The sequence below is a fragment of the Myodes glareolus genome, chromosome 26 (assembly GCF_982192425.1).
Source record: "Myodes glareolus chromosome 26, mMyoGla1.1, whole genome shotgun sequence".
NCBI lineage: Eukaryota > Metazoa > Chordata > Mammalia > Rodentia > Cricetidae > Myodes > Myodes glareolus.
The window spans coordinates 13,303,216-13,329,335 of NC_142051.1; the positions used below are offsets into that span (position 1 = coordinate 13,303,216).

General features: G+C 40.5%; 1 protein-coding gene and 1 long non-coding RNA gene across 2 annotated transcripts; both read right to left on the bottom strand.

Annotated features, from left to right (window-relative positions):
* On the bottom strand, nucleotides 1-2,472 carry LOC148117742 (uncharacterized). The gene is made up of 2 exons (XR_015736727.1): nucleotides 2,314-2,472; nucleotides 1-1,863 (listed from the first exon to the last, which is right to left on the bottom strand). It is a non-coding gene; the product is annotated as an uncharacterized LOC148117742 (long non-coding RNA).
* An 18,021-nt stretch (nucleotides 2,473-20,493) lies between these two features.
* Nucleotides 20,494-21,447, bottom strand: LOC125389715 (olfactory receptor 6C4-like). Its single transcript, XM_048418357.3, has one exon. It carries the CDS (start codon nucleotides 21,427-21,429, stop codon nucleotides 20,494-20,496), a length of 936 nt encoding a protein of 311 aa, XP_048274314.2. The 5' UTR covers nucleotides 21,430-21,447.
* Between the last annotated feature and the right edge of the window lie 4,673 nt (nucleotides 21,448-26,120).

A 26,120-nucleotide genomic window follows, 5' to 3' on the forward strand; every position in this document is an offset into this window, starting at 1 on the left:
TGAATCTTAAAGGAATTTAATTTCCAACACATTTCTGTAAACTGAAGTTCCTAGAAAAAAGTTCCACTTCTGTTGAAGATTCTCCAAGGGTGATTGATCGAAACTTTGTTACTGTGGGTAGTTACAGACCCAGAGTCACATTGTCCTTGGTTCCTTTAATTCATGCCCACCTCTGTATTTGCCCTAACACCTTTGTGACTGTCAGGTAAAACCTTTGGAAAGTATTTTTGGTAGGGCATTGACTTTACCAGTTGAAAGCTGAGTCTCATCAGACAGCATCTGAAACCACGGCAGAGTCATCCCCCTGCACCATGTTTGACTTTAAGTTGTCCACTGTTTGTCATTACTAGTGTATTTTGGTAAATGCCATGATTTATGGCTTTGTTTTGTTCTGTTACTAATAAAAGCTTATGTAGCCACTTCCATGGACCAAACTGAATCCCATGGTCACTCATATTTGGCTGCAAATAAATTGTCTCTTAGTCCTTTGAGATGCCTTTTGCTGTATCTTTAGCTGACTTAATAATCCTGGCTCAGATACCAGATTGCCTTGGACCTTAGAGTCCAAGGAAATAATGTGAAGTATCAAATATTGAACATGCAGACTACATAGCCCGCTTACCCCAGCTGGCCCATTTTCTCCCATAAAACACTGGATGGCTGGCTTTTAAGGCAACTTGATACAGGCTAGACTCATGGGGGCGGAGAGAGAATCTCAACTGAGAAAACTTCCCTTCATGCTTGCCACAGCCAGCGCAGCCTGAATAGCCAAGACTGGTGTGTGTGTGTGTGTGTGTGTGTGTGTGTGTGTGTGTGTGTGTGTGTGTGTGTGCCAGGATTGAGACGCGGAGGCTTCTTTTCAGGAGGAAGAACAGCAACCTTTATTTTGCCCAGCAACCTTTTATACCTCTACTCCTTCTGTGGAGACCCACTGGCCAGAAAAAACACAAACATCCTTGTCAATTACAGACCACAAGGAAGTTCTGCTGTCAGTCAGGGGGAGTGAGGGCAGCTGGATCACAACAACTCCCCCCATTTTATTTTATAATACCTTGCCTGTCATGGGGAATAGCCCTCTAATATTCCCTGTCTTAGGTAGAACCTGCCCCCAAAGTATTGCCCGTAAGTGGCTACCCAGACACATAGCCCTAAACCAAGTATCCCCAGGACTGACAGTGCCAAGGAGCCAGACCAGCGCTGCAACCATCTAGCATTCACTAACTGGGTGGTAAAATTAGCAAAAGCAATATTCCAAACCCCTCTCATATGACAGTTGAGTTCCATAACAGTAGCAGAAGCATGCAATACAGTGCCATGAGTAACACATATAACATGATTAACTGTTGAAAAGTCCAAAGATAGTCCACTTGCTCCTGAACCAAAGCTACTTGTTGGTTCAAGGTCAATATGCCCAACTGAATATGTCCAAAGCATTGATGACTCTTTTCAGCAAGCTGGTTGACAGTCTCAGCCGTCTGCACAGTCTGTGAGAGAGCAAGTCCGGCAGCAGTAGCTGTGGTGGCAAAGCTTTGCTCCAGCTGCCTTCTGGCCCCAACCGCACTCACTCTGGATCCAAACTGCTGCATGGAGTGGAGCAGAACTCAGGAAAGCAGGCTCGCTACTCCTGCTCTGGAACCATTGAAGGTGCCCCACTTTAACAATCTTTTAGGGAATTTGGGCATGGTCAATCTGTCTGGCTACTTCCTGCTGATCAGGGATGCTGCATTCTTGGGAGTATTTTACATCAACATTTCAGTGGGTCTCAGTGATTCAAACCGTGTAAATTTGCAATGAATCCACAGGTTCTCATCCTCTGTGGAGACAAAAGCAGAACCTCTTTTCCAAAGCATCAAATCCTTAGGCCTGTATTTTAAAGTCAAAATACCTTTCTTAGCAGTTCCCAGATCAAATGTCTTTCTCCAATCCAGAACACAAAAGACAACACAATCAACACAATAACATATATCTCTACACATTCTATCTTTTGAGGCCCTCAATTCACCTTCCTGTCTCCTTTTTATTGCTTCCCTACTGGCCAATCTTCCAGAGGGCATCCCTCAGAGCATCTCTGGGGATGAAGACACACATACTCCTTTTAATCTGACTTGGCTTGTTCCCAGTCTGGAACATTTAAACCCCCTCCTGTACAAAATCTTTGGCTGTCTTCCTTGTTACTTCTGTACCTTGTTGCTTTAAGAGTTTCAGTTACTTTTTAAGGCCTTCAATTCACCCTCCTGCCTCTTTATACTTGCTTATCTTTTGGAGGATGTCCCTCAGAGTTATCTCCGGGGATGAAAAATAAAAACACTTTACCTTTTCCAATACACTTCTCGATTTAGCTGGCGGCTGGAGCGACCCTATTCATGCATCCCCACATTCCAGATCTCGGTGGGACCTCCACTTGCTGCAGCCAGTGCAGCCTGGACAGCCAAGACTGGCAGGGGGTGCCGGGATTGAGACATAGAGGCTTCTTTTCAGGTGGAAGAACAGCAACCTTTATTTTGCCCAGCAACCTTTTATACATCTACTCCTTCTGTGGAGACCCACTGACCAGAAAGAACACAAACATCCTTGTCAATTACAAACCACAAGGAAGTTCCACTGTCAGTCAGGGGGAGTGAGGGCAGCTGGATCACAACAACCCCCCACAACCAGAAGAGAGAGCGACTGTGTGCTTTACATTGGCATTTATAGTATACGAGGCCATGCCTCAAAAGGCAGGTAACTTAAAGGCCACTGTTGTGGAAATTCCTACAGCACCTCCCCCTTTTGTTTAAATAAGAGAATTCTAAGCCTAATACAAAATTATATACAATTAGAACAAATATCAGGTATAAAAATTAGAATTACAGCCAGCATAAATAATATCAAGCAAGAAACATGTGATAAATGTTTCAGTAACTATTCTATCCCAAGGAGTTTAAGTCTTGTATTATAAAACTTGGCCAAGTCATGAGAGGAAAGTAACTACAACTATCTAGACTTCAACCCCATTAAAGACCCAAGAAGGGAAATAACATTACTTGAGTAAGCAGGAAGAGCAATCAAACAAGTTCCAAAATGTGCAACAAATGACAGAGACAACTGGCTACCTGGACAATCACCCAAAGTCTCATTTGTAACACTGGAGCAACCAACTTTGGCTAAGGCCTAGAGTAACTGACAGACCATTTTCAAAGGCAGGAAAAATTTCAAAGCCATCTTACCCTGTCTTGGCAAGATTTGACCGTATTTTTTCTTGTATCCTGCTTTTCCTGTCTGGACATCATGCATTTTGTCAGTGGTTGACCCAAGGGCAGTTCCTTACCCAAAGGCCAGTCTTGCCAGGAAGAAAACAAACTCCAAGTGGAGTGTCTTTGGTGCTCATCATTCTCTCGGGAATAGATTTGTGCTGCAATCGTCAACAGAACCCTAAGTTATTTAAATGCCATATTCTACAGCTCTTTGAAGTGGTTTAAGATTACCTATCTATGCAGAATACAATCTCTATGTATCTAAGGAACCTGATTAGTCTAACTATAAGTATGACAAACATGGATGATTATTGACTCATAATTCTTAATACCTTAAAGACTATAAAACTTAAAGACTAAGACTTCATATTAGAATATTAAAGAATCTTTAAATGACTGTACAACAAATGAGGACAATGACCTCAAAATGTAAACAATGTATAAGTATTTTGATCAGAGGTAGAAATGTATATTGCAATATGGTAAATATATCCTAAAGTTGTATCAACATACAAAATATCTTAAGCAGAGGTAGAAGCATACATGCATGCAGTATGACAAAATAACTTTGCCTAGGTGTGCAAATATTGTAGATGCAAATAGAAACATGTTCAATATAATTTAAGTTTGTATCAATACACAAGAATCTTTACCAATATAAATTGCCTATAAATAATAGCTCACAAGTATTCACTCTATTACTATTATTATTTTAAATTTTAATATTTATTTATTCATTTATTATGTATACAACATTCTGTCTGTGTGTATGCCTGAAGGCCAGAAGAGGGCATCAGACCCCATTACAGATGGTTGTGAGCCACCATGTGGATGCTGGGAATTGAACTCAGGACTTTTGGAAGAGCAGGCAATGCTGTTAACCTCTGAGCCATCTCTCCAGCCCCACTCACTATTATTATTAGTGTGAGTAAGCTCACACTAATCTATTATCCCATCCAATTTCCCTCCCCTTTTTTTCAAAGAGATCCCTGAGCTTACATAATTTCCCCCAATCCTCTAACCCTATAACAATCATAGTCAACCCCTAAATGATGTCCCTAACCCTGAGGACAAACTTTGTTGGGGGAGGTGATGCTGTCTTCTAGAATTCCTTCCAACTGTCAAGGGGGCAATGTTTTTTCTATGTGATCCTTTGAAGTAAAATGACGGTTAAGTTTCAAGGTTATTGTCTGGCATAATTGCAAATAGTCTCTGAGTATTTGGTAGGGTTTTTCTGAGGTTCCTATTTGGAGTTCTTACCAGAACATTGTAGAAAAGTACATCATTTCAGTTAACCAAGTTGAAACCATCTTGAGCAGCTGGTACCCAAAGCAGGTCTTATAGTAGCGCTATCAGCATCATGATGTCATATCAACCAGGTGGAGTTATTGTTGTGGAGTTCCATCTTCTTCCTGGAAACTTCAAAGATTGCTGAAGGAAAATTCATTATTCTTTGTGGAAAACTTAAACATTATTTATACAGACATATATTCAATAAAAGGTGCAATAGAGATAAAAACAAGTATGAAGAGCAGTAAACTTTTTTCTAAATTCTTTCTTCTTTCCATCCCATACCATGGCTCCTGACATGAGACAGAAACTCTGAATTTTTATTTTAAAAACATGCTTGAATTTAGAGAAGAACAGAGCCATTGTCCAACTCTAAAACCTGCTTTTATTTTTAAGTGAGTCATGACTATTATTCTAATTAGTATTTAGAGATTCTTGCCCTCAGATGACCTGTCCTCACAATAATTCTCTTTGCTTGGTGATCCTATCTGGATAATTATATTTTTCCCGTTAGGCATTTAGATGTCCAGGGTCTCTTGACTTTTTGAAGATGAGTATTTTTCCTGCAAAGATAAGAACAGAACCCTACCCCAACCCTTATGAGGTTTCCTTACCACCTGTTTGGTTGTCACCTCTGTGGATGAGCTGTCATCTCTCTTTCTCAAGAGATTTCTCTTTTTCCAATTGAATATATATTAATTTTGATGGTATCTGTAACTTTTCTTCTCCCGATGAAATAAGAGAAAAGCCCCTTCCCCAGTATAGCACATCTCCTGGCTTCCATTGTGAGGTCAACACATCCTTGAAATGCACCAGCTGATTTAATTCAGAAGACTTTTCTATTATCCAATGTCTCTCTGATACTGTTGTCTCTCATTAGAGTTAAGAAAATTCAAGATTAATAAAACATTATTCAACCTATTTCTGGGAGTATTGTTTATTCCTTTCTTTTGTTTAACATATCCTTTATAGTTCGATTTGATCTTTCTATAACTGCCTAACCTGTAGGATTATTTGTTTTACCTGTAATATGCTTTATATTAAAATAAGCAAAAAACTATTTCTTTTTCTTAGAGACATATGCTGGACCATTGCCTGTCTTTTTTGTGCAGGAATATCCATGATGGCCATAACTTTTAATAAATGCATAATTACTGAATCAGCCCTTTTTTGAGCTCAAAACAGTTGTCCATTGAAAACCTAAATAAGTGTCAGTGATGTGGTGTACATATTTTAATTTTCCAAATTCTGCAAAGTGGAACATATCCATATGTCAGATTTCATTCATTTGAGTACCCTTCGGGTTAGTCCCTGCAGGTAGTGGTGTTTGGTTATAAAAAGAGCAAGTAGGGCATCTGTTTATAATCTTCTTAGCTTGTTGCCATATAATAGAAAACTCTTTCTTAAAACCTTTGATATTGACATGATTTTTTAAAAATGAACTTCTTAGAATTGCAACATGCTTCCAACCAATAATTGATAAATTTCTGCATTACCTTGACAGAGGACTTGGCAGACCAGTATGGGATCAAATGTGTGTTATGTATATGGGACAAAGCCTATTCCTGATTATATCTTGGACCTTTATGAATAATGAAGTCAATTCCGTATCATCTGATATAAATTCAGTGGTTTCAATATGTAAGACAACTCTTTCTGCATATTGTGAAGCAGTAACTGTATTGAGTTTATTTAAAATCCCTTAATACCATGAGAATAACATATAATTCTGCCTTTTAAACAGAATTATAAAAGCTTTGTTCCACCTTACTTAAATTTTTTGATTTGTAACCAGCCTTTACTGATTTATTTGCATCAGTATAGAATGTATGGGCTCTAGTTATTGGTGTATCCAGTACAATGTGGGAAGCGATCCAAGTATTTCTCTTTATAAGGTGAATTCTATCACTTTTGGGATAATTGCTATTAAACTCTCCTAAAAATTAGCAAAAGCTCTTTGTCAAGGTTCATTGTCTTCCCATAATTTTTTAATTTCTTTTTTATTGATTTTTATTGAGCTCTAGATTTTTCTCTGCTCCCCTCCATGCCTTTCCTGTCCTCCTTCCACCCTCCCCCAAGGTCCCCATGCTCCCAATTTACTCAGGAGATCTTGTCTTTTTCTATTTCCTATGTAGATTAGATCTATGTAAGTCTCTCTTAGTGTCTGTATTGTTGTCTAAGTTCTCTGGAATTGTGGGTTGTAGGCTGGCTTTGTTTGTTTTATGTTTAAAAAACACCTATGAGTGAGTACATGTGATAATTGTCTTTCTGTGTCTGGGTTATCTCACTCAAAATGATGTTTTCTAGCTCTATCCATTTGCCTGCAAAATTCAAGATGTTGTTATTTTTTTCTGCTGTGTAGTACTCCATTGTGTAAATATACCACATTTTCCTTATCCATTCTTCAGTTGAGGGGCATTTAGGTTGTTTCCAGGTTCTGGCTATGACAAACAAAGCTGCTATGAACATAGTTGAGCACACGTCCTTGTGGCACGATTGAGCATTCTTTGGATATATACCCAAAAGTGGTATTACTGGGTCTTGAGGAAGGTTGTTTCCTAATTTTTTGAGAAATCACCACACTGACATCCAAAGGGGCTGTACCAGCTTGCATTCCCACCAGCAATGCATAAGTGTTTCCTTTTCCCCACAACCTCTCCAGCATAAGTTGTCATCAGTGTTTTTGATCTTGGCCATTCTTACAGGTGTAAGATGGAATCTCAGAGTTGTTTTGATTTGCATTTCTCTGATGACTAAGGATGTTGAACATTTCCTTAAATGTCTTTCAGTCATTTTAGATTCCTCTGTTGAGAGTTCTCTGTTTAGGTCTGTACTCCATTTTTCTATTGGATTATTTGTTTTTTCGATTACCAATTTCTTGAGTTCTTTGTATATTTTGTAGATCAGACTTCTGTCTGATGTGGGGATAGTGAAAATCTTTTCCCATTTTGTAGGCTGTCGTTTTGTTTTGTTGACTGTGTCCTTTGCTTTACAGAAGCTTTTTAGTTTCAGGAGGTCCAATTTATTAATTATTTCTCTCAGTGTCTGTGATGCTGGGGTTTATATTTAGGAAGTGGTCTCCTGTGCCAATATGTTCAAGTGTACTTCCCACTTTCTCTTCTATAAGGTTCAGTGTGTCTGGCTTTATGTTGATGTCTTTGATCCATTTGGACTTGAGTTTTGTGCATAGAGGTAGATATGCATCTATTTTAATTCTTCTACATGTTGATATCCAGTTATGCCAGCACTTTTGTTAAATATGCTTTCTTTTTTTCCACTTTTTTGGTGTAGGAGAATTGTCTGTATTCTGTCAATCATGTTTTAAATAAACACTGATTGGCCGGGCAGGAGGTGTAGACAGGGAAACAAGACAGGAAGTGGAAATGATGCAAGGAGAGCAGGAGAATTCTGGGGAGGAGGAATTTGATTCTTTGCACTCCTGTCCAGACCACCGAAGCAGCAGGATGTGAGCTGCCCCACTGAAAAAGGTACTGAGCCACATGGCTAAAATAGATCAGAAAAATGGGTTAGTCAAGATGAGAGAGTTAGCTAATAAGTAGCCTGACCTAATGAGCTTTATAACTTATAGAGATCTCAGTGTGATTTTTCTCTGGGACTAAATAGCTGGGGGGTGGGGTGAAACAGAAAACCCAAATAACAAACAGCCTCTCTCATGTTACACTTTTTAATTTTACCAGTAGTAAAAGGCACTATAATCTCTGCTGGGTCTATTCCTGCTAGTTAATGAAGTCTCAATTTTCCTTTTTTTAAAAAATATTTATTTATTTATTATATATACAATATTCTGTCTGTGTGTATGCCTGCATGCCAGAAGAGGGCACCAGACTCCATTACAGATGGTTGTGAGCCACCATGTGGTTGCTGGGAATTGAACTCAGAACCTTTGGAAGAGCAGGCAGTGCTCTTAACCTCTGAGGCGTCTCTCCAGCCCCCATCAATTTTCCTTTTATAATTAATTAAGAGACTTTTTCCACATAAGTTTTTAATTTTTTACTTGGTTTATGTGGTAAAAAAATCCATTCTAAGATAATATATTCCCTTTGCATTAAAACTCCTGTAGGGGAAATTCTGGAAGGCAATATGATTAGAATGCAATTAAGATTTGGATTCATCCTATCCACGTGTGCCTCCTGTAATTTTTCTTCAACAACAGTCAATTTCTTTGCTGCTTCTGCTGTTAATTCTCTCTCTCTCTCTCTCTCTCTCTCTCTCTTGTTTGTTTGTTTTTTGAGACAGAGTTTCTCTGTAGCTTTGGAACCTGTCCTGGAACTAGCTCTTGTAAACCAGGTTGGCCTCAAACTCACAGAAGTCCTTCTGCCTCTGCCTCCTGAGTGCTGGGATTAAAGGCATGTTCCACCACTGCCCGGCATTGCTGTTAATTCTCTTGACTATTTAGGTCTTTGTCACCATCTAAAGTTTTGTTTAAATGAACTATTAGATCAGGTGTTATTCCAACAGCTGGTCATAGACTGGAAACGTCTCCCAACAATCTTTGAAAGTCATTAAAAGTCAACAATCGATCTCTCCTAATTTATGCCTTTTGTGTTCTAATTTTTTGTAAACCTATTTTGTAACCCAGGTAATTGACAGAATCTCCTCTCTGTATTTTTTCAGGATCAATTTGTAATCCCCATTTTGATAAAACTTTCTTTACTTTTTCAAACATTCTTTCAAAAGTATCTATGTTTGAATCAGATATCAAAATGTCATCTATGTAAAGGTAAATTATAGATTTAGGAAAATTTTTTATGTATTATTTCAATGGCTGGCTTACAAAGTATTTGCATAGGGTGGGGCTATTGAACATTCCCTGTGGAAGAATGGTCCACTGGTATCTCAACCTAGTAGGCTGAGAATTATTATAAGTAGACACTGTGAAGGGAAATTTTTCTCTGTTATTTTCTTGTAAATGTATAGGGAAGAAACAATCTTTTAAATCTATAACTATAAGAGGTCATCCTTTTGGTAATAGAAAAGGCAGAGGAATTCCAGATTGTAGACAGCCCATAGGTTGAATTACCTTGTTGCCAGCTCTTAGATCTGTCACCATTCTCCATTTAACAAATTTCTTTTTAACAACAAATACAGGAGAATTCCAAGGGCTGGTTGATTCTTCAATATGGTAAGCATCTAGTTGCTCCTGTACCAGCTGTTCTAAAAACTGCAGGTTGTCTTATGTTAATGGCCACTGTTTAACCCATATTGGTTTCTGTTAATCATCTTGAAAATAGGGCTGTTAGTACCTGTAAAGTTTTGCTAGTTGATTTGTGTTCTTGTACAGTCTGAATGGCTGGTCACCTTTGTGTATAGTACCTTATAATATCCTTCTCAGAATTATCAGTTTCTTGGACTGCAGGAATGTTAATCTGGATATTCCATTGTTGCAACAAATCATGGCCCCATAAATTTACTGCAATATTAGCCACGTACGGCCTCAGCCTTCCTCTTTGTCCTTTTGGCCTTATGCATTCAACCCATCTAGTGCTTTGTTTCACTTGAAATAGAGCTCCTATTCCTAGGAATTGAACATCTGCCTCTTGAAGAGGCCAATTTGGATGCTGCTATTCTGGAGTAATGATACTCATGTTTGCACTTGTGTCTATCAAACCCACAATTACAATGCAATTTATATACACTCTTATCTTTGGTCTTTGATCATTTATAGAAGTTTGCCAGAATATATATTTTCTATTTGCTAATTTGTAAATTGTGATGTCAAGAGAGAGCATTGTGAGGTCACATTGCATCTCAGAATTCAAAGCTGAAAAACCGAGGCAGTGAAAAATTTTGATGACACAATGTACTACAGTGATGACAAAATGGAGCTCTGTAACAACACAATGGAGAACTGAGACACAATGCAGCATTGTGAAGACACAATGGACTACTGTGATGACAGAATGGAACACTCTGATAACACAATGGAGCACCGGGATGACACAATGGAACTGTGATGACAAAATGGAGCAGTATGGTGAAACAATGGAGGAGTGCGATGACAGAATGGAACACTGTGATGACACAGTGGAGCACAGTGATATCACAATGGAGCATTGTGAACAAACAATGCAGCACTGTGATGGCATAATGGAGCACTGTTATGACACTGTGGATCACAGTGATGACACAATGAACCATTGTATTGACACAATGAAGCACTGTGGTGACACAATGGATTTTTGTGATGACACAATGGAACTGTGATGACACAGTGGAGCACTGTGATGACACAATGGAGCACTGTGATGACACAGTGGAGCACTGTGATGACACAGTGGAGCTGTGATGACACAGTGGAGCACTGTGATGACACAATGGAGCACTGTGATGAAACAATGGAGCACTGTGATGACACAGTGGAGCACTGTGATGACACAATGGAACTGTGATGACACAATGGAGCACTGTGATGACACAATGGAGCATTGAGATGACACAATGGAGCATTGTGATGATACAATGGAGCACTGTGATGACACAATGGAGCATTGTAATGAAACAATGGAGCATTGTGATGACACAATGGATCACAGTGATGACAAAATTGAGCAGTGTGATAACACAATGGACTACTGTGATGACAGAATAGAGCACTGTGATGACAAAACTGAGCATTATGATGACACAATGGAGCATTGTGATTATACAATTGGCTACTGTATGACAGAATGAATCATTGTGACTACTTAATGGAGTATTGTGATGGCACAATGGAGCACTATGATGACACAATGGAGCACTGTTATGATACAATGGATCATAGTGATGGCACAATGGAGCACTCTAATGACACAATGGAGCACTGTGATGACACAATGAATCTGTAATGGCACAATGGATCTGTGATGGCACAATGGATCTGTGATGGCACAATGGATCTGTGATGGCACAATGGATCTGTGATGACACAATGGAGCACTGTGATGACATAGTGGAACACTTTGTTGACACAATGGAGCATTGTGATGACCAAATTGAGCATCTTCTTGACACTTGTGCAAGGTGATGATAAATTCAAACATGGTGATACTATATTTTAGGTTTGATATTAAAATGTACTTTAATGGCATAATTAATTATTGTTATATAAAATAGAATATTTTTAGATATCAGTTTTAGTTTTATTCATGTGTACATGTTTGTATGTGTGTGTGTGCTAGGTTATGTGCCTAGGAGTGCAGGTGTCTGATGAGTGTCTCTTGGAGTGGGAGTTACAGAGAGTTGTAAGGCACTTGATGTGGTTCCTGGGAACCTAACTCAGTGCTGTGACATCGCAATTGAGCATTGTGATGTCTTGGCATATTATAGTGTTGTTACAGTCGAGTTGTGGTATCAGAATGCACCACTGTGATGGTCCAGTGAGCCATTACTATACACTAACGGGAGCATTTTCAATGGCAGAATGGAACATTGTGATGACGTACAAGCTGAGCCATCATAATTGCTCTTATTTGATAATTTCAATATTATCTTACTATTTGACATGCAGTCATACATACTTAGTATACCGTATGCCATCTCAGAACATGGTGAAGGATCATATTGGGGTAACTGACACTCCCTAACCTCAAACGTTTATCTTTTATTTCTTAGGAGTCTATCTGTTACTGACTCCATATCCCCACTCACCACAGTTTTTTTAGACTTACAAATTTTATCTCAAATCAGTCTTGATAGATAACATACTTCTTCCAGATCATCCAACTAACTGATGTATAATATTTCACAAGAAGCTCTTCCAATAGTTCACATTTCTGTTGTTTACTTATAATATCATCTTTATCTTTCACTTATGAACTTGTTATTTGAGTATTTTATTTGTTATTCTAGTTAAAATGATCAGCTTTGTTAATTTTTGTTATTTTGTTAATCTTTGTGTATCTTAGCATGCCTTCTCTGCTGTGACAGACTGTGGTGTCTTGAACTATAAGCTGAGCTGGACTTGCCTTCTGTGCCTTGCTGTTTTCTGGTTCCCATGTTGATTCCCACAGTGTCTGCATGAGCTTATAGTCTCACCTGTAACATAAGGATTCTTCCTTCCTGTCAACTTTGACAGAATCTGTCATCATTTGTTTTTTTGATGATAACCATTCTGACTAGGGCGACTTGGAATTTCAAAACAATTAAAATTTGTATTTCTTTGATGCCTAAGGATATTGAACATTTCCCAAGTAGCCCTTGGTCATTTGTATTTCTTTTGGGAACTATATAATACTTCACTACTCCATTTATTGACTGGATAGTTTTTCTCTGATATTTGAATTTAGTAGTTGTTTATATATCTTAGATATTAATCTTTTGTGTGATAAATAGTTAGCAATCAAAGATGGTGATTATTTCCTTTGTTGTGTGGAATTACTTTAATCTATTGCCATCTGTGAAATTCTGGGCTTATTTCCTGTGCTATCAGAGTCCTCTTTAGAGTACATGCGCATGCTCATATATTAAAGTGTTTACCTATGTTTTCCTAGCAGTTTAAAAGTTTTAGTTTGTATATGAAAGTGTCCGATCCCCTTTAGACTGATTTTTTTTGTGCAGGGCAAGAGGTATGGCAGTGTTTGACATTTTCTAAAAAATAAGTCTGAATTTGAAGACAATGCTTGTTCAGGTCATTCCTCAAGTATTGATTCAATCACTAGAGAGCTTCAAGTTCTTTTACCACCTTATTTGAAATATTTTATAATTATTATTTTAGAAACCGGATAATGAGGTGTATGTAATAGTGCAAGAATGCTATGTACCACTAGAGGGAGCCAACCACCCACTTACTTGTATCTAGACTATTGATACACGATCAGACCTTGTATCTAGACCTTGAGAATCCAGACTCTTTTTTTATTAATTTATTTATTTGTTTATAAAAATTTCCACTTCCTCCCCTCCTCCCAATACCCTCCCATTCCCCCCACTCCCTCTCCTCCTCCCCTCACTCCCTCTCCTCCTCCCTCCATGTACTGGCTTTCTGGGATCCTAGTCTGTTTGGATGCTCACCTTCCTAGACCTGGAGGGAGAGGGGAGGAATTTGAACTTCCCACAGAGCAGGAAACCCTGACTGCTCTTAGGACTGGAGAGGGAGGAGGGAGAATCCAGACTCTTACACACAAGTGTTGTAAACCTTCAACCCTTGGTCCTCCTTTGTAGTTCCTATTTGAACTTTGCACTGGAATTGCTGTTACATTAGAAGAGTTTTGGGATGGAAAATGGAATGAATTTGCTAGCTACTAGAGCTGAATATGTCCAAACTGAGACTATCTGGTGGGACAAGCAACACTTGTTTAACCTAGCTCACCAGTTGTTGTGTTGAGGGTTTGGGTGCCACGGACCGGCTCAGGGGAGCCACTCAGACCGTGGGAGAAGCAGGGTCTTGGTAACAGGAAGGCACAAGTTCGGCGAATGACAGACAGACACAACACAAGAGAGTGGTTGGAATCTGCTGCGATTTTACTAAAATTCAAGCATCACTTTTATGAGATTACAGAAAGAAGTTGGCAGACATAAAAGCTTACATAAAAAAATGATTACAGGAGTTGATTATTCTCAGCAAGTCTTGTGGTCAGGGCCAGGTGGGCAGAGCTTTTCTTTGAAATTCGTCTCACACCACTAACCAACTGCGCTTTCTCATGGCCCTGAAACATATCTGCCCTCAAGGTAACCCAAATACTATTCTTCAGGATTCCGCCCCCAGGGTTAGCTCCACTATTGAATGGCTGGCTTCATGTTGTCAAGAATAGCCTGCCTCTCTTTCCTATCTAAAATGCACCAGGGGTTTCTCATTCTGGCTAGTCTCTCCGTAAATGTTAACCCATGCCACTCCATATGTTCTCCTTCATAATTTACCCATCTTCTACCATCATGAGCTCTTTCTGTTTTAGGGTATCCATAAATTAATTCCCCCAGAGAGCGCGCCGGAGTCTTAATCATAACATTAATGGCCTGAATCAAGGGAGGGGACTGACGCATCAGTTCCTCCGTATCCAAGGAGCCTTTGGGAATGTTTCCTGGTTCCTTGAACAGATTAAGTTTTGGTCAAGAGAAAAGTAGAACAGAAGAAGAAGATAGCAGAGCCAACGCAAGAAACCATCGCCAGGAACAAAGTGAACGCGGTCGTTGAGGCTGATCAGCCACCACAACTCGAGCAGGCAGCCAGGGAGCCGCCGGGGGCCAAGCTCCAGGAAGCACGAGCCCCTCATTTCGAGACGGCCACCACCTGAGAGGCATTTTGTCACACAGGCGAGACAGCCGTGGATGTGGCATTTGGGGAAAGGAAACCATGATGAAAAGAGAGTGAGAACAAGAGACAGATGCAGAGCTACAGGGAGGGAGACCGAGGCAGCAGATTGTGCTCCTGTAGAGAATCTTCTTCTTCTTCTTCTTCTTCTTCTTCTTCTTCTTCTTCTTCTTCTTCTTCTTCTTCTTCTTCTTCTTCTTCTTCTTCTTCTTCTTCTTCTTCTTCTTCTTCTTCTTCTTCTTCTTCTTCTTCTTCTTCTTCTTCTTCTTCTTCTTCTTCTTCTTCTTCTCCTTCTCCTTCTCCTTCTCCTTCTCCTTCTCCTTCTCCTTCTCCTTCTCCTTCTCCTTCTCCTTCTCCTTCTCCTTCTCCTTCTCCTTCTCCTTCTCCTTCTCCTTCTCCTTCTCCTTCTCCTTCTCCTTCTCCTTCTCCTTCCCCTTCCCCTTCCCCTTCCCCTTCCCCTTCCCCTTCCCCTTCCCCTTCCCCTTCCCCTTCCCCTTCCCCTTCCCCTTCCCCTTCCCCTTCCCCTTCCCCTTCCCCTTCCCCTTCCCCTTCTTCCCCTTCCCCTTCCCCTTCCCCTTCCCCTTCCCCTTCCCCTTCCTCTCCTCTCCTCCTCCTTCTCCTCCTCCTCCTCCTCCTCCTCCTCCTCCTCCTCCTCCTCTTCTTCTTCTTCTTCTTCTTCTTCTTCTTCTTCTTCTTCTTCTTCTTCTTCTTCTTCTTCTTCTTCTTTTCTTCTTCTTCTTCTTCTTCTTCTTCTTCTTCTTCTTCTTCTTCTTCTTCTTCTTCTTCCTCTTCCTCTTCCTCTTCCTCTCCTTTTCCTTCTTCTGTTCCTGTGAAAGATGAATTCCTGTCAGAGGTTGTGGACATTTCTGGGTGATTTTAAAGTTTCAAGTTTTATTTCACACAGAAAAAAATGGAGATTAAGAAATGGAATAAAGGAAGTCACCTTAGAACAAGATCCCTCACTGCTAAGTTTCCAACTTGTGAAAAAGAATTAGAGAAAAGCTTAGAGATGGACATGGTAGTGCACACACCTTTAATCACAGCACTCCGGAGGCAGAGGCTGGTGGATCTCTGAGTTTGACACCAGCCTGGTCTACAGAGCAAGTTCCAGGAAGCCAAGCTTAGAAAGTGAAGGGAGCCATCAAATATAGAAAGCTGGTGAAGAAATAATTGAAAAATCTGTGAGTTCGAGGCCAGCCTGTCTACAGATCCAGTTTCAGGCCAGCCAAGCTTAGGCAGTGAAGGAAATCATTGAAAACAGAGTGTTGGTGAAGATGTAATTGAACAAGGGTGCCCATGTAATCAGCACAACTTGGCAGCTTTGACTATGTGGTTCTAGCTTTATGAAAAGGGCTATGGAATTTGCTTCCTCAGCTAAGGAAAGCTGCTGAGCCCAGGCATGTGTCGGGTGTCCCTGAATGGAAGCCCAGAGAGGCCATGGTGAGAAGTTGTGAAGCTGAACCCTCAATTGCCTTGGAGACCCCAAGATGCTGGAGATGCCAGAGCTGTGGGATTCCTTCTGAGAAGAGTAGTTAACAGGCAGTGGAAACAGCCCAAGAGAAAGAAGTGTGCTGCAGTCAACAAAGCCAAAAGGAATTGGAGATCTCAAGGTTTATTATTTTTTTTTAATGACATCAAACATGGAGATGAAGAGTTTGGAATTTGCCCAGTTGATTTTCAGTCTAATTTTGCTCCAATATTTCCTCACTATGGTCACTTCCCTATGTTTTGGAATTGTAATGTATATATGCTGTGTGATTATATGTTGGAAGTATGTGATCTGTGTTTTGATTTTGATTATATGGGGATTACACTGAAAAGATCACAAGACTCTCAGAAAGACTTTGATCTTTAGACTTTTAAACATTGTTGAGACTATGATAGACTCTGGGGACTGTCTTAGTTTGGGTTTTTATTGCTATGAAAAGACACCATGATCACAGCAACAATTTTTTTAAAATTAATTTATTAAAAAAAATCTTTTCTCATTTTACATACCAATTCCAGTTCCCATTCCCTCCCCTCCTCCCACTCCCTTCATCTTCCCTTCCTACCCCCTTCCATTCCTCAGAGAAAATAAGTCTTCACATGGGAAGTCACCAAAGTTTGGCATATTGCTTTGAATGAGGAACAAGGCCTCTACTATATCTAGGCTGAGTAAGATATCTCTCCAAAGAGAATGGGTTTCAAAAAGAGAGTACAAGCATTAGGGATAAATGCTGGTCTCACTGCCAGTGGTCCTGTACTCTGTCCCAATAATAAAACTGTCACCCACATTCAGAGGGTCTAGTTTGATCCTATGCTGGTTCCTCTGCTGTCAGGACAGAGTTGGCGAGCTCCTATCGGCTCAGGTAAGTTGTTTTAGTGAAAATTCTTTGCTAGTATTCTTGCTCCTCCCTCTCTTCTAGTGGACTTTAGAAGCTCAGCCCAGTGCTCAGACCACAGCAACTCTTATAAAGGAAAACATTTAATTGAGGGGGCTCACTTACAGTTTCAGAGGTTCAGTCCATTGTCATCATGACAGGCAGCATGGTGGTGTGCAGGCAGACATGGCACAGGAGTTGAGAGTACTACATCTTACAGGCAACAGGAATTCTACTGACAGTCACACTGAGGGAAGTTTGAGCAAATGAGACCTCAAATCCCAACCCCATAGTGACACACTTCCTCTAATAAGGTCACACCTCCAAATAGTGTCACTTTGGGACCATTTCCTTTCATACTACCACAGGGACTTTTGAAGTTGAACTCAGTACATTTTTGTATTATCATATGACTTCAAGACTTTGGGGGCCAGGGAGTGGAATGTAGTGATTTGAAAGAAAATGACTACAAAAGGGAATGTCACTCTTTGGACTGGTGGCTTTGTTGGAGTGGGTGTAGCCTGTTTGGAGGAAGTGTGTCACTGTGGAGGTGGAGTTTGAAGTTTCATATATGCTCAAGCCATAGCCAGTGTCTCAGATCACTTCCTGTTGCCTGTGTAAGGTGTAGAACTCTCAACTCTCTCTCCAGTACCTTGTCTGTATGCATTTTGCCATATTCCCAGCTGCCGTGTTCCCTGCTAAGATGATAATAGACTAAATCTCTGAAATTATAATCTACCATCTCTATTAAATGTTTTCTTTTATAAGAGATGCCATGGTTATAGTGTCTCTTCACAGCCATAGAAACCCTAAGCCAATATGGGTGCATGAATATGAAAATATTTTTATGATGAAGTCTATTGACATATAAAGTAAATATATTAAAAAGGGGTTTTGATATAATATTTCCTCAGAATGAACAAGAGGGAATACCTGGGGTGGTACAGCATTTGGCCAATGACATAGAAACTATGGTTTGGGTCACCTGTTTAGGGCAGCTCTGATTTGCAGGCTTTTCTCAGGTATAATGTTTTGCTGTCTGTGAGGCACCATAGAGATTCCCCAGTCAAGAGCCCTTAGTGCTTAAGTGTCTGACAACCTCCTACCTCTAGGGGAGCAGAGAGTTCAAAGTTCTTAATGACCTATATATTTTCAAGAAAAGGGCCCAGACTTACAGTGAATGGGGAGGCAATTCTGCGGGCTCTGAAGGAATAATATTAAGTATGCATTCCCATGGAAATTTGTGTTTGAGGCACCCTTCATTTCTTTCTGGCCTCCTCCAGCATGCTGTCACTTAAAGAGCAATCATTTTAAAACCAGTTATCAATGAACGCAAAATGCCTCTGTATATGTGGGATTGCTATATTAGGGTCAAAACCCTGATAGTCTAGTTCGAGACATATAGACTTTATTCGAGGAGGAATGAAGCTACACACTGAAAGAATTTTAGTGGCTGGATGATTTGTACCAGCAGGAGCTAGAGGTATGCTCTTGGGATTAGGTTTTTTTTTTTTAGGAGTCCACCATAGAAGACTAGCTAGGCTAGAATTTACTTGAGAGCATTTCTTCAAAATCTGGGTCTAACATTCGAGTAAGAACTGAGGTTGCTCTTAGAACTTACAAAAAGTGATGTCCAATGTTTAGTGATATGGTAATACCTTAACTTCATGGACGATGATAAAGGAATGAACAAGGAGGTCGAGTAACGTAAGGGTTATTAAGGTTATACAAGAGAAGGGGAGACAATAAACTACTGAGCCCGTATGAGGCCCTGCATCCTCCCAGGATATGAGGCTGATGCTTCTGAGAAGGCGCCAGAACCACCAAGGTTCAGGATGACTTTCATTCACAAAGGGTAATGGTAGGAGTAGTGGTCATGAGGACAATGGGACCTGAAGTATTAGATGCCAGATGGCTCTGCTTGTCCAGGAACTCAGGCTTCAGTGAAGTACAATGACAGGGAAAGTCAAAGAGGCATCCAGGGTCCTTGAGTACTGGAAATGCAGAGGTAATAGGATATGGCAAATCATCCTATATATTGATCCCAATCTCTCCAGAAATCATCTTTAAATGTACCCCTTAAATCTCAGCCACACCCTTGCTTCTCTCTATCTCTTAGAAGATCTCTATTACTGCCAAGATTGCTCAAGATTTCTCTTTTCCTTAGTCTTCCTTTAGAAAGAGTCCAGATGATTTCATCAGGACAATTTTCATTTTTTTTTCTCAGCAAATAGTTAGAAATGTTCATGGGAGCACACATGGAACCCAATCTTGTATAACAGGAGATGGTTTTCCAAGATATCTGTGTCTCTCTGGTGTGTTGTGTGTGGTGTGCATGTATGTGTGAGGGTGTGTGTTTTATGAGTCTCGGTGGTATGTACGTGCGTGTGTGTGTGTGTGTGTGTGTGTGTGTGTGTGTGTGTGTATGTGCACTTGCTTTTCTATGAGAGTGTAGAGGTCAGATATTGATATCTGGTGTCTTTCCTCAATTGCTTGCCACCTTACTATTTGACACAGGATTTCTCACTGAACCCGTGGCTTACCTTTTACATTCTAGAGAGTGAATGTTTAGAATCAGCTCATCTTTGACCCTGTCTTGTAAGTTATGGTTACTGGTGCAAGTCACCATGCCCAGCTAGTACATCAGTGCTGGGAATCTGTATCCAGGTCCTTGTGTTCTTAAAGCAAGCACTTTATCTGTTGAGTGATCTCCTCAGGCAGAGAGGTGATCTGAAGAACTATCAGAGTAAGAAACTCGAGAAATGGAATTGTTTAAAGCCCAAAGAAAAGTGATCAAGAAAGGAATCTTCAAGTTGGGCAGTGGTGACACACACCTCTAATCCCAGCACTCAAGAAGCAGAGGCAGGTGGATCTCTGTGAGTTCGAGGACAACCTGGTGTGCAAGAGCTACTTACAGGAGACGCTCCAAAGCTACACAGAGAAACCCTGTCTTGAAAAAAAAAGATTTTTTGTACATGGTCTAATAATCACTTCTTATAAAGAGGTAGAAATTTCTGACACAATTATGCTCACATTTATGTGAGCTGCTCACATATTATGTTTTTGATAATTATCGATCAAAGAGTTAAAAGATGCTAATGGAAATAATATAGGTGCAGTCATTAGGCTGATCCTCCAATTTATGACAAGCAAAAGGGTTTAACTAGCTGTATTCTGTATACAGTCTCCCAGTACAATTTTTCTGCCTCTTTCATCAAAGGTAGATATCAGGAAGTTCTTGAACTAGTTTGAAACACACTGCTGATACCAGCCATACCCAGCTTACCTGAGAAACCACTTCAAGAGAGAGGAGGAATATCCAGAATATCATCCAACATTTTCATTTATTATCAGGCCACTAAAAGGAGTGAAGATGCAGTACTTTTCTGACAGCATCACTGAAGGCTTGTTTTACTTGCTTATTCCTTAGAGTGTAAATGAAGGGGTTAAGTAAAGGGGCAACTGAGTTATTGAGCACAGCCACACCCTTATTGAAGGCCACTCCTTCTGTTGCTGAAGGCTTTATGTACATGAAGATGCAGCTCCCATAAGAAAGGGAGATGACTACCATGTGGGAAGAACATGTGGAAAAGGCCTTCTTTCTCTGCTGTGCAGAAGGGATCTTCAGAATGGTCCTGATGATGTGGGTGTAGGAGAGAATGACCAGCACCAGGGTGACTATCAAGGTCACGACCGCTAAGACAAAGTCAAAGAGTTCCAGCAACCTTGTGTCTGAACAAGCTATTTCTATGAGGGGCCCATAGTCACAGTAATAATGATTGAGCACATTGGATGCGCAGAAATCCAGCTGACTGGTCAAGATGATTGGGAATAAGATGATCAGGAAGCCACTCAGCCAAGAGCAGAGGACCAGCAGGGAGCAGACCCTGTTGCTCATGATGGTGGTGTAGTGCAGCGGTTTGCAGATGGCCACATAGCGGTCGTAGGACATGGCAGTCAGAAGGTAAAACTCAGTGGCTCCAAAGAAGATAGCAAAGAAGTACTGAGTGAAGCAGCCAGCAAAGCTGATGGTCTTAATTCCCGTAGAGATGCTGAAGAGTATCCGTGGAGTAAACGTGGATGTGAAGGAGATTTCCAGGAAGGAGAAGTTCCTGAGAAAGAAGTACATGGGTGTCTGGAGGTGGGAATCCAGCAGTGTGAGGAGGATGATGGTCAGATTCCCCACAATGCTGAGGATGTATGTCAGCAGGAGAAATAGGAAAACACAGATCTGAAGCTCTGGGGCGTCTGTGAGTCCCAGCAGAATGAATTCAGTCAAAGTCTGATTTTTCATCACCGACTTTTGTGCCTTGTGAAGCTGAAAAAGAGAGAAATGGGCGATGAAGGTGAGCAGAGCCCAGGGCTGCAGTCAGGAGGTCTCAGCGTTGCCCTGAAAATCTGTCTTTAGGGAATCCATCTGTTCTGCATGATCCAGACGCAATGGCTCCCGGCTTCAAACTTGCCCTTTAGTAAGTGTATGACTTACTATGACTTTGCTGCACTCAGTGTCTTGACCAACTGGGCTTTCCTGGGTGCAGCTTTTCAACTTTAATTTTTATGCCTTATTCTTCCTTCAACCCTCCGAGGATGTAGCACCATGTGCCCTCTTTCCCCAGCCTCACTGTCTTGATGATCCACTCTATTGTTGCCATCTCAACATTTGCCACCTGCTTTATTCTGTTTCTCCATTTGCTAACAACCACAGTGCTGTGCAGGATTGAGCCCCCCCTCTCAGTTTTGTACATAGGACAGAGCTCAAAAAAGCCTTCAAATACTTAATTTTGTGTGAATATATATGTATTTACATATATTATATATTATTTGTATATTCTATGTTATATATAACACATATATATTATTTGTAATGGGACTGTTATTCCAGAATGTCTTTTGTATTTTTAAGAAGGGGTTCCTGACCACCCCAGATGCTCTCTCAGTGTTTGCTAACTAAGTCTGTTAGAGGAGACATTGGAGATGTTTTCTTCTGCTACTTCGTTTTCTGGAACACTTTCTGTCCATTAACATTCAGCTTCTGGAGAATTTCTCTGCTTTGTCTTCCAAATTCATGTTCATATCCAACACAACACAAGCACACATGGATCATTGTGCAAATATTTTCATTTCATCATTGCAATAATGAAATATTGGAAACAATAAAATTACATGAGTATGCAAAAAACAAAATTATAATTGTTTCTATTATGGGATAATATGGGGAATTTGTATTTTATGACTTAGATATGACTATTATATATGCTGGTGCCCTGCTTCCCAACAGTGTGATTCTATCTTTGTGTCCTCAGAAAAGCATTTGGAAGAATTTCAGTGGTCAATTCTTCTGTGTAAAGAATGGAAAACTTTTCTTTTTCTTTTATGTTAAAAATGTTCAAAACAAGCAAAAGTGTGGTTTTTAATATCAAAAGTTGCAGAAAGCATAGTAGACAGCTCATTCACATGGCCACAGCCCTGATGGAGGGAGGATATACTCTCATTTTGACACAGGAAAGGAGTTGAGGGATTTGCCTCTGGACATTAGGTGGGGAGAGTCAGATGGGGAGGTTGGACTGGAATGGAAGCTGGGACATAACTGACACTAAGACAGGTTTGAATACTAACCTGTACCCTGGCTGCTCACAAAGCGCAGATGCAGGCTTGTGGATTCTTGGTGTTGTGAGTCGGAGTGGAGAGGCAGATGTGGATGGAATCTGACACAGTGGATCATTCCTCTCTGAATTCTCCCACAGACCCACTTTTCTCACAGAGCGCAGATGCAGGTTTCTGTGGAGGTTGTCTGCACGTTTCTAGTTCTCCTCATCCTTAACCAGTCACTTATTGCCTCCTTCATGGGTCCACATACACTCAACCTGTCATTCCTGAGGATGCTGCCTTACTCAAAGCAACAGGAAATAGGAACCGTCATCTGAAAGCCCTACTGTTTTTGTATATGGTCTAAAGTGTGGTCTTGATCTTTATACCAACTGTATATAAGATTCAGGAAAACACTATTTTGTTTAATTGACTCAGCAGAGACCATTGAAGAATAAGTGATTGCCTTGAGACTCAGGCCCAGGAAATGTTAATTAGTCTGTTTCAAAAAGTGTACTGGGGATTAAATTTGACAGGTTACTAGGGATGATGCTCCAAACAGACCCATGAGAAAGCTGCCTCCATGTAATGAGTCGAAGTAATAGCCTTGTGGGAACTGAAGCAATAACCATGGCAGGGGGAAGGAAGTGAAGTGTTTACTCAGGGCTCTCTAAAGGGACAGAACTGATAGTGGTGTGTGTGTGTGTGTGTGTGTGTGTGTGTGTGTGTGTGTGTATGGTTCACATGCATACATACACACATACATAGTGGGTTTATTAGAATGGTTTAAGTGCTGTTGTTGAACTGGTCCAACAATGTCAATCTCCTAATAGAAAGGTCAAGAATCCAGTAGTTGTTCAGTCCATGAGGCTTAAAGGCTATTGGAATATTGAAGAAGTAGGATTCTCTCTCTCTCTCTCTCTCTCTCTCTCTCTCTCTCTCTCTCTCTCTTTCTTTTACAGTTTTCCTCTTTAATTAAATGTAGATTCTTTTATCATTTTCTCAAATCATGTAATCTGAGTATAGTTCCCCCCTACTTTCCCAACACCCTCTTCTCAATACATTCCACACTCAAGCTCTCCCTGCATGGCATGTTCTGTTACCCATTGTGGTCTCATCTGACCCACCAAGGTCCCAACTCCCTCCGTATCTTAACAATGGTGCCAAAAACTTGGCAGACTCTTCCTTGTAGCTTAGGAATGCTGGGGATCCTGGAACCCTTCTGTCTGGTCATTTTTCCAACTCAGGATTGCTGAAATTCTACACCCAACACTGACAATATTGACAGCAATTGTATGTCCCTTTACTCCCCTACCTCTGGTCATGCTTCCACAAGTGAGGATTCATCTCAGCTGTGGTTCCTCTCTTGAAAAGTCTCAGTACAATTACCCCCATCCCGACAAATTGGACACTGGAAGCTTCAAGTCAATCCCCCACTCTATCACTCCTATACCCCTGCAAGCTCAGTGGAACTCTGAAACACAGCCTTCTGCCACACAGAGAGGGCCGAGAGGTGAGTGACCAGTCACCCAGCAGGGCACCACTCTCTAGGCCTTCCATACTGGGGCAAAACCCAGAACCCCTTCCCCACTTCCCAGCCAGTCAGTAGATGAGTTTCCTGCAGGGAGGCTGCTCCAAAACCCCTGAGACACAGACAGTGACAGTACAGAGTGGATCAAGAGCAGTTCCAAAGACGCAGACAGCCACTGCAAGAATTGGACCAAGACGCAAAGACACTGTTGGTGTTGCAAAGGGAGCAGCGGGCTGCATCCTGCCACCTGGCTCCAGGCTAGCTTTACCCGAAATAATTACATGGAAACTGTATTCTTTTAAACACTGCCTGACCCATTAGCTCTAGTCTCTTATTGGCTAACTCTCACATCTTGACTAATCTATATCTAATAATCTGTATGCCACCACGAGGTCGTGGCTTACCGGGAAAGATTCAGCATGTCTGACCTGGCGACTGGTTCCATGGCGTCTGCCTCACTTCCTTTCTTTCCAGCATTCTGTTCTGTCTACTCCACCTATCTAAGCTGCTGTCCTATCAAAGGCCAAGGCAGTCTCTTTATTAACCAATGAAAGTAACACATAGAAAGACACACCTATGTCAGTTGGCATCAACTGAGGGAAGAGATGCGTAGGCACCAAGCAAGAATTCATCCAACAACCTAAAAAGCCACATGATAACACCAGAACCCTGTGATCATACATCAGGAAAACTTGAACAACCTAACCGAGAAGAAGCAGAAGAAAACAATTTTAAATGTAACTTTATGAGGTGTTGGAGACCTTTAAAGAGGAAATGAAAAATTTCCTTAAAGAAATGGAGGAAAAGACAAACAAAAATTGGAAGAAATTACTAAATCCCTCAATGAAACTCAAGAAACCCCAAAGAAAAAACAATCAAACAGGTGAAGCAAATAGTTCAAGACTTGAAGACTGAAATAAAGGCAATAAAGAAAACACAAACCAAAGGAATTCTGGATAAGGAAAATTTGAGTAAACGAATGGGAACTACAGAGGCAAGCATAAACAACAGAATACATGAGATGGAAGAGAGAATCTCAGGTATTGAAGATACTACAGAGGAAATAAATTCATTGGTCAAAGAAAACATTAAATCTAACAAATTCTTAACCCAAAACATCCAGGATATCTGGAACACCATGAAAAGATCAAACTTAACAATAATAAAAATAGAAGAAGGAGAAAAAAAACTCCCACTCAAAGGCACAGAAAATATATTCAACAAAATCATAGAAGAAAACTTTCCCAACCTTACAAAAGGTTTTCCTGTGAAGGTACAAGAAGCTTACAGAACACCAAATAGACAGGACTAAAAAAAGTCCCCTCACTATATAATAATCAAAACACAAAACATACAGAATAAAGAAAGAATATTAAGAGCTGCAAAGGAAAAAGGTCAAGTAACATATAAAGGTACACCTATCAGAATTATCTGTGACTTCCCAATGGAAACCATGAAAGTCAGAAGGTCTTGATCAGATGTGCTGCAGACACTAAGAGACCATGGATGCAAGTCCAGACTACTATACCCAGCAAAACTTTTAATCACCATTGATGGAAAAAACAAGATATTCCATGACAAAACCAGATTTAAAGAATACCTATCTACAAATCTAGCCCTACAGAAAGTACTGGAAGTAAAACTCCAACCCAAGGAAGCTAACTGCACCCACAAAACACAGGCAACAGATAACCTCACACACCTAAGAGTACCCGATTTACAAAAAAGCAAAAACTAAAAAATGAAAAAAAAGCATAATTAACAAATGATGCTGGCATAACTAGATATCAACATGTAGAAGAATGAAAATAGACCCGTATATATCACCTTGCACAAAACTCAAGTCCAAATGGATCAAAGACCTCAAC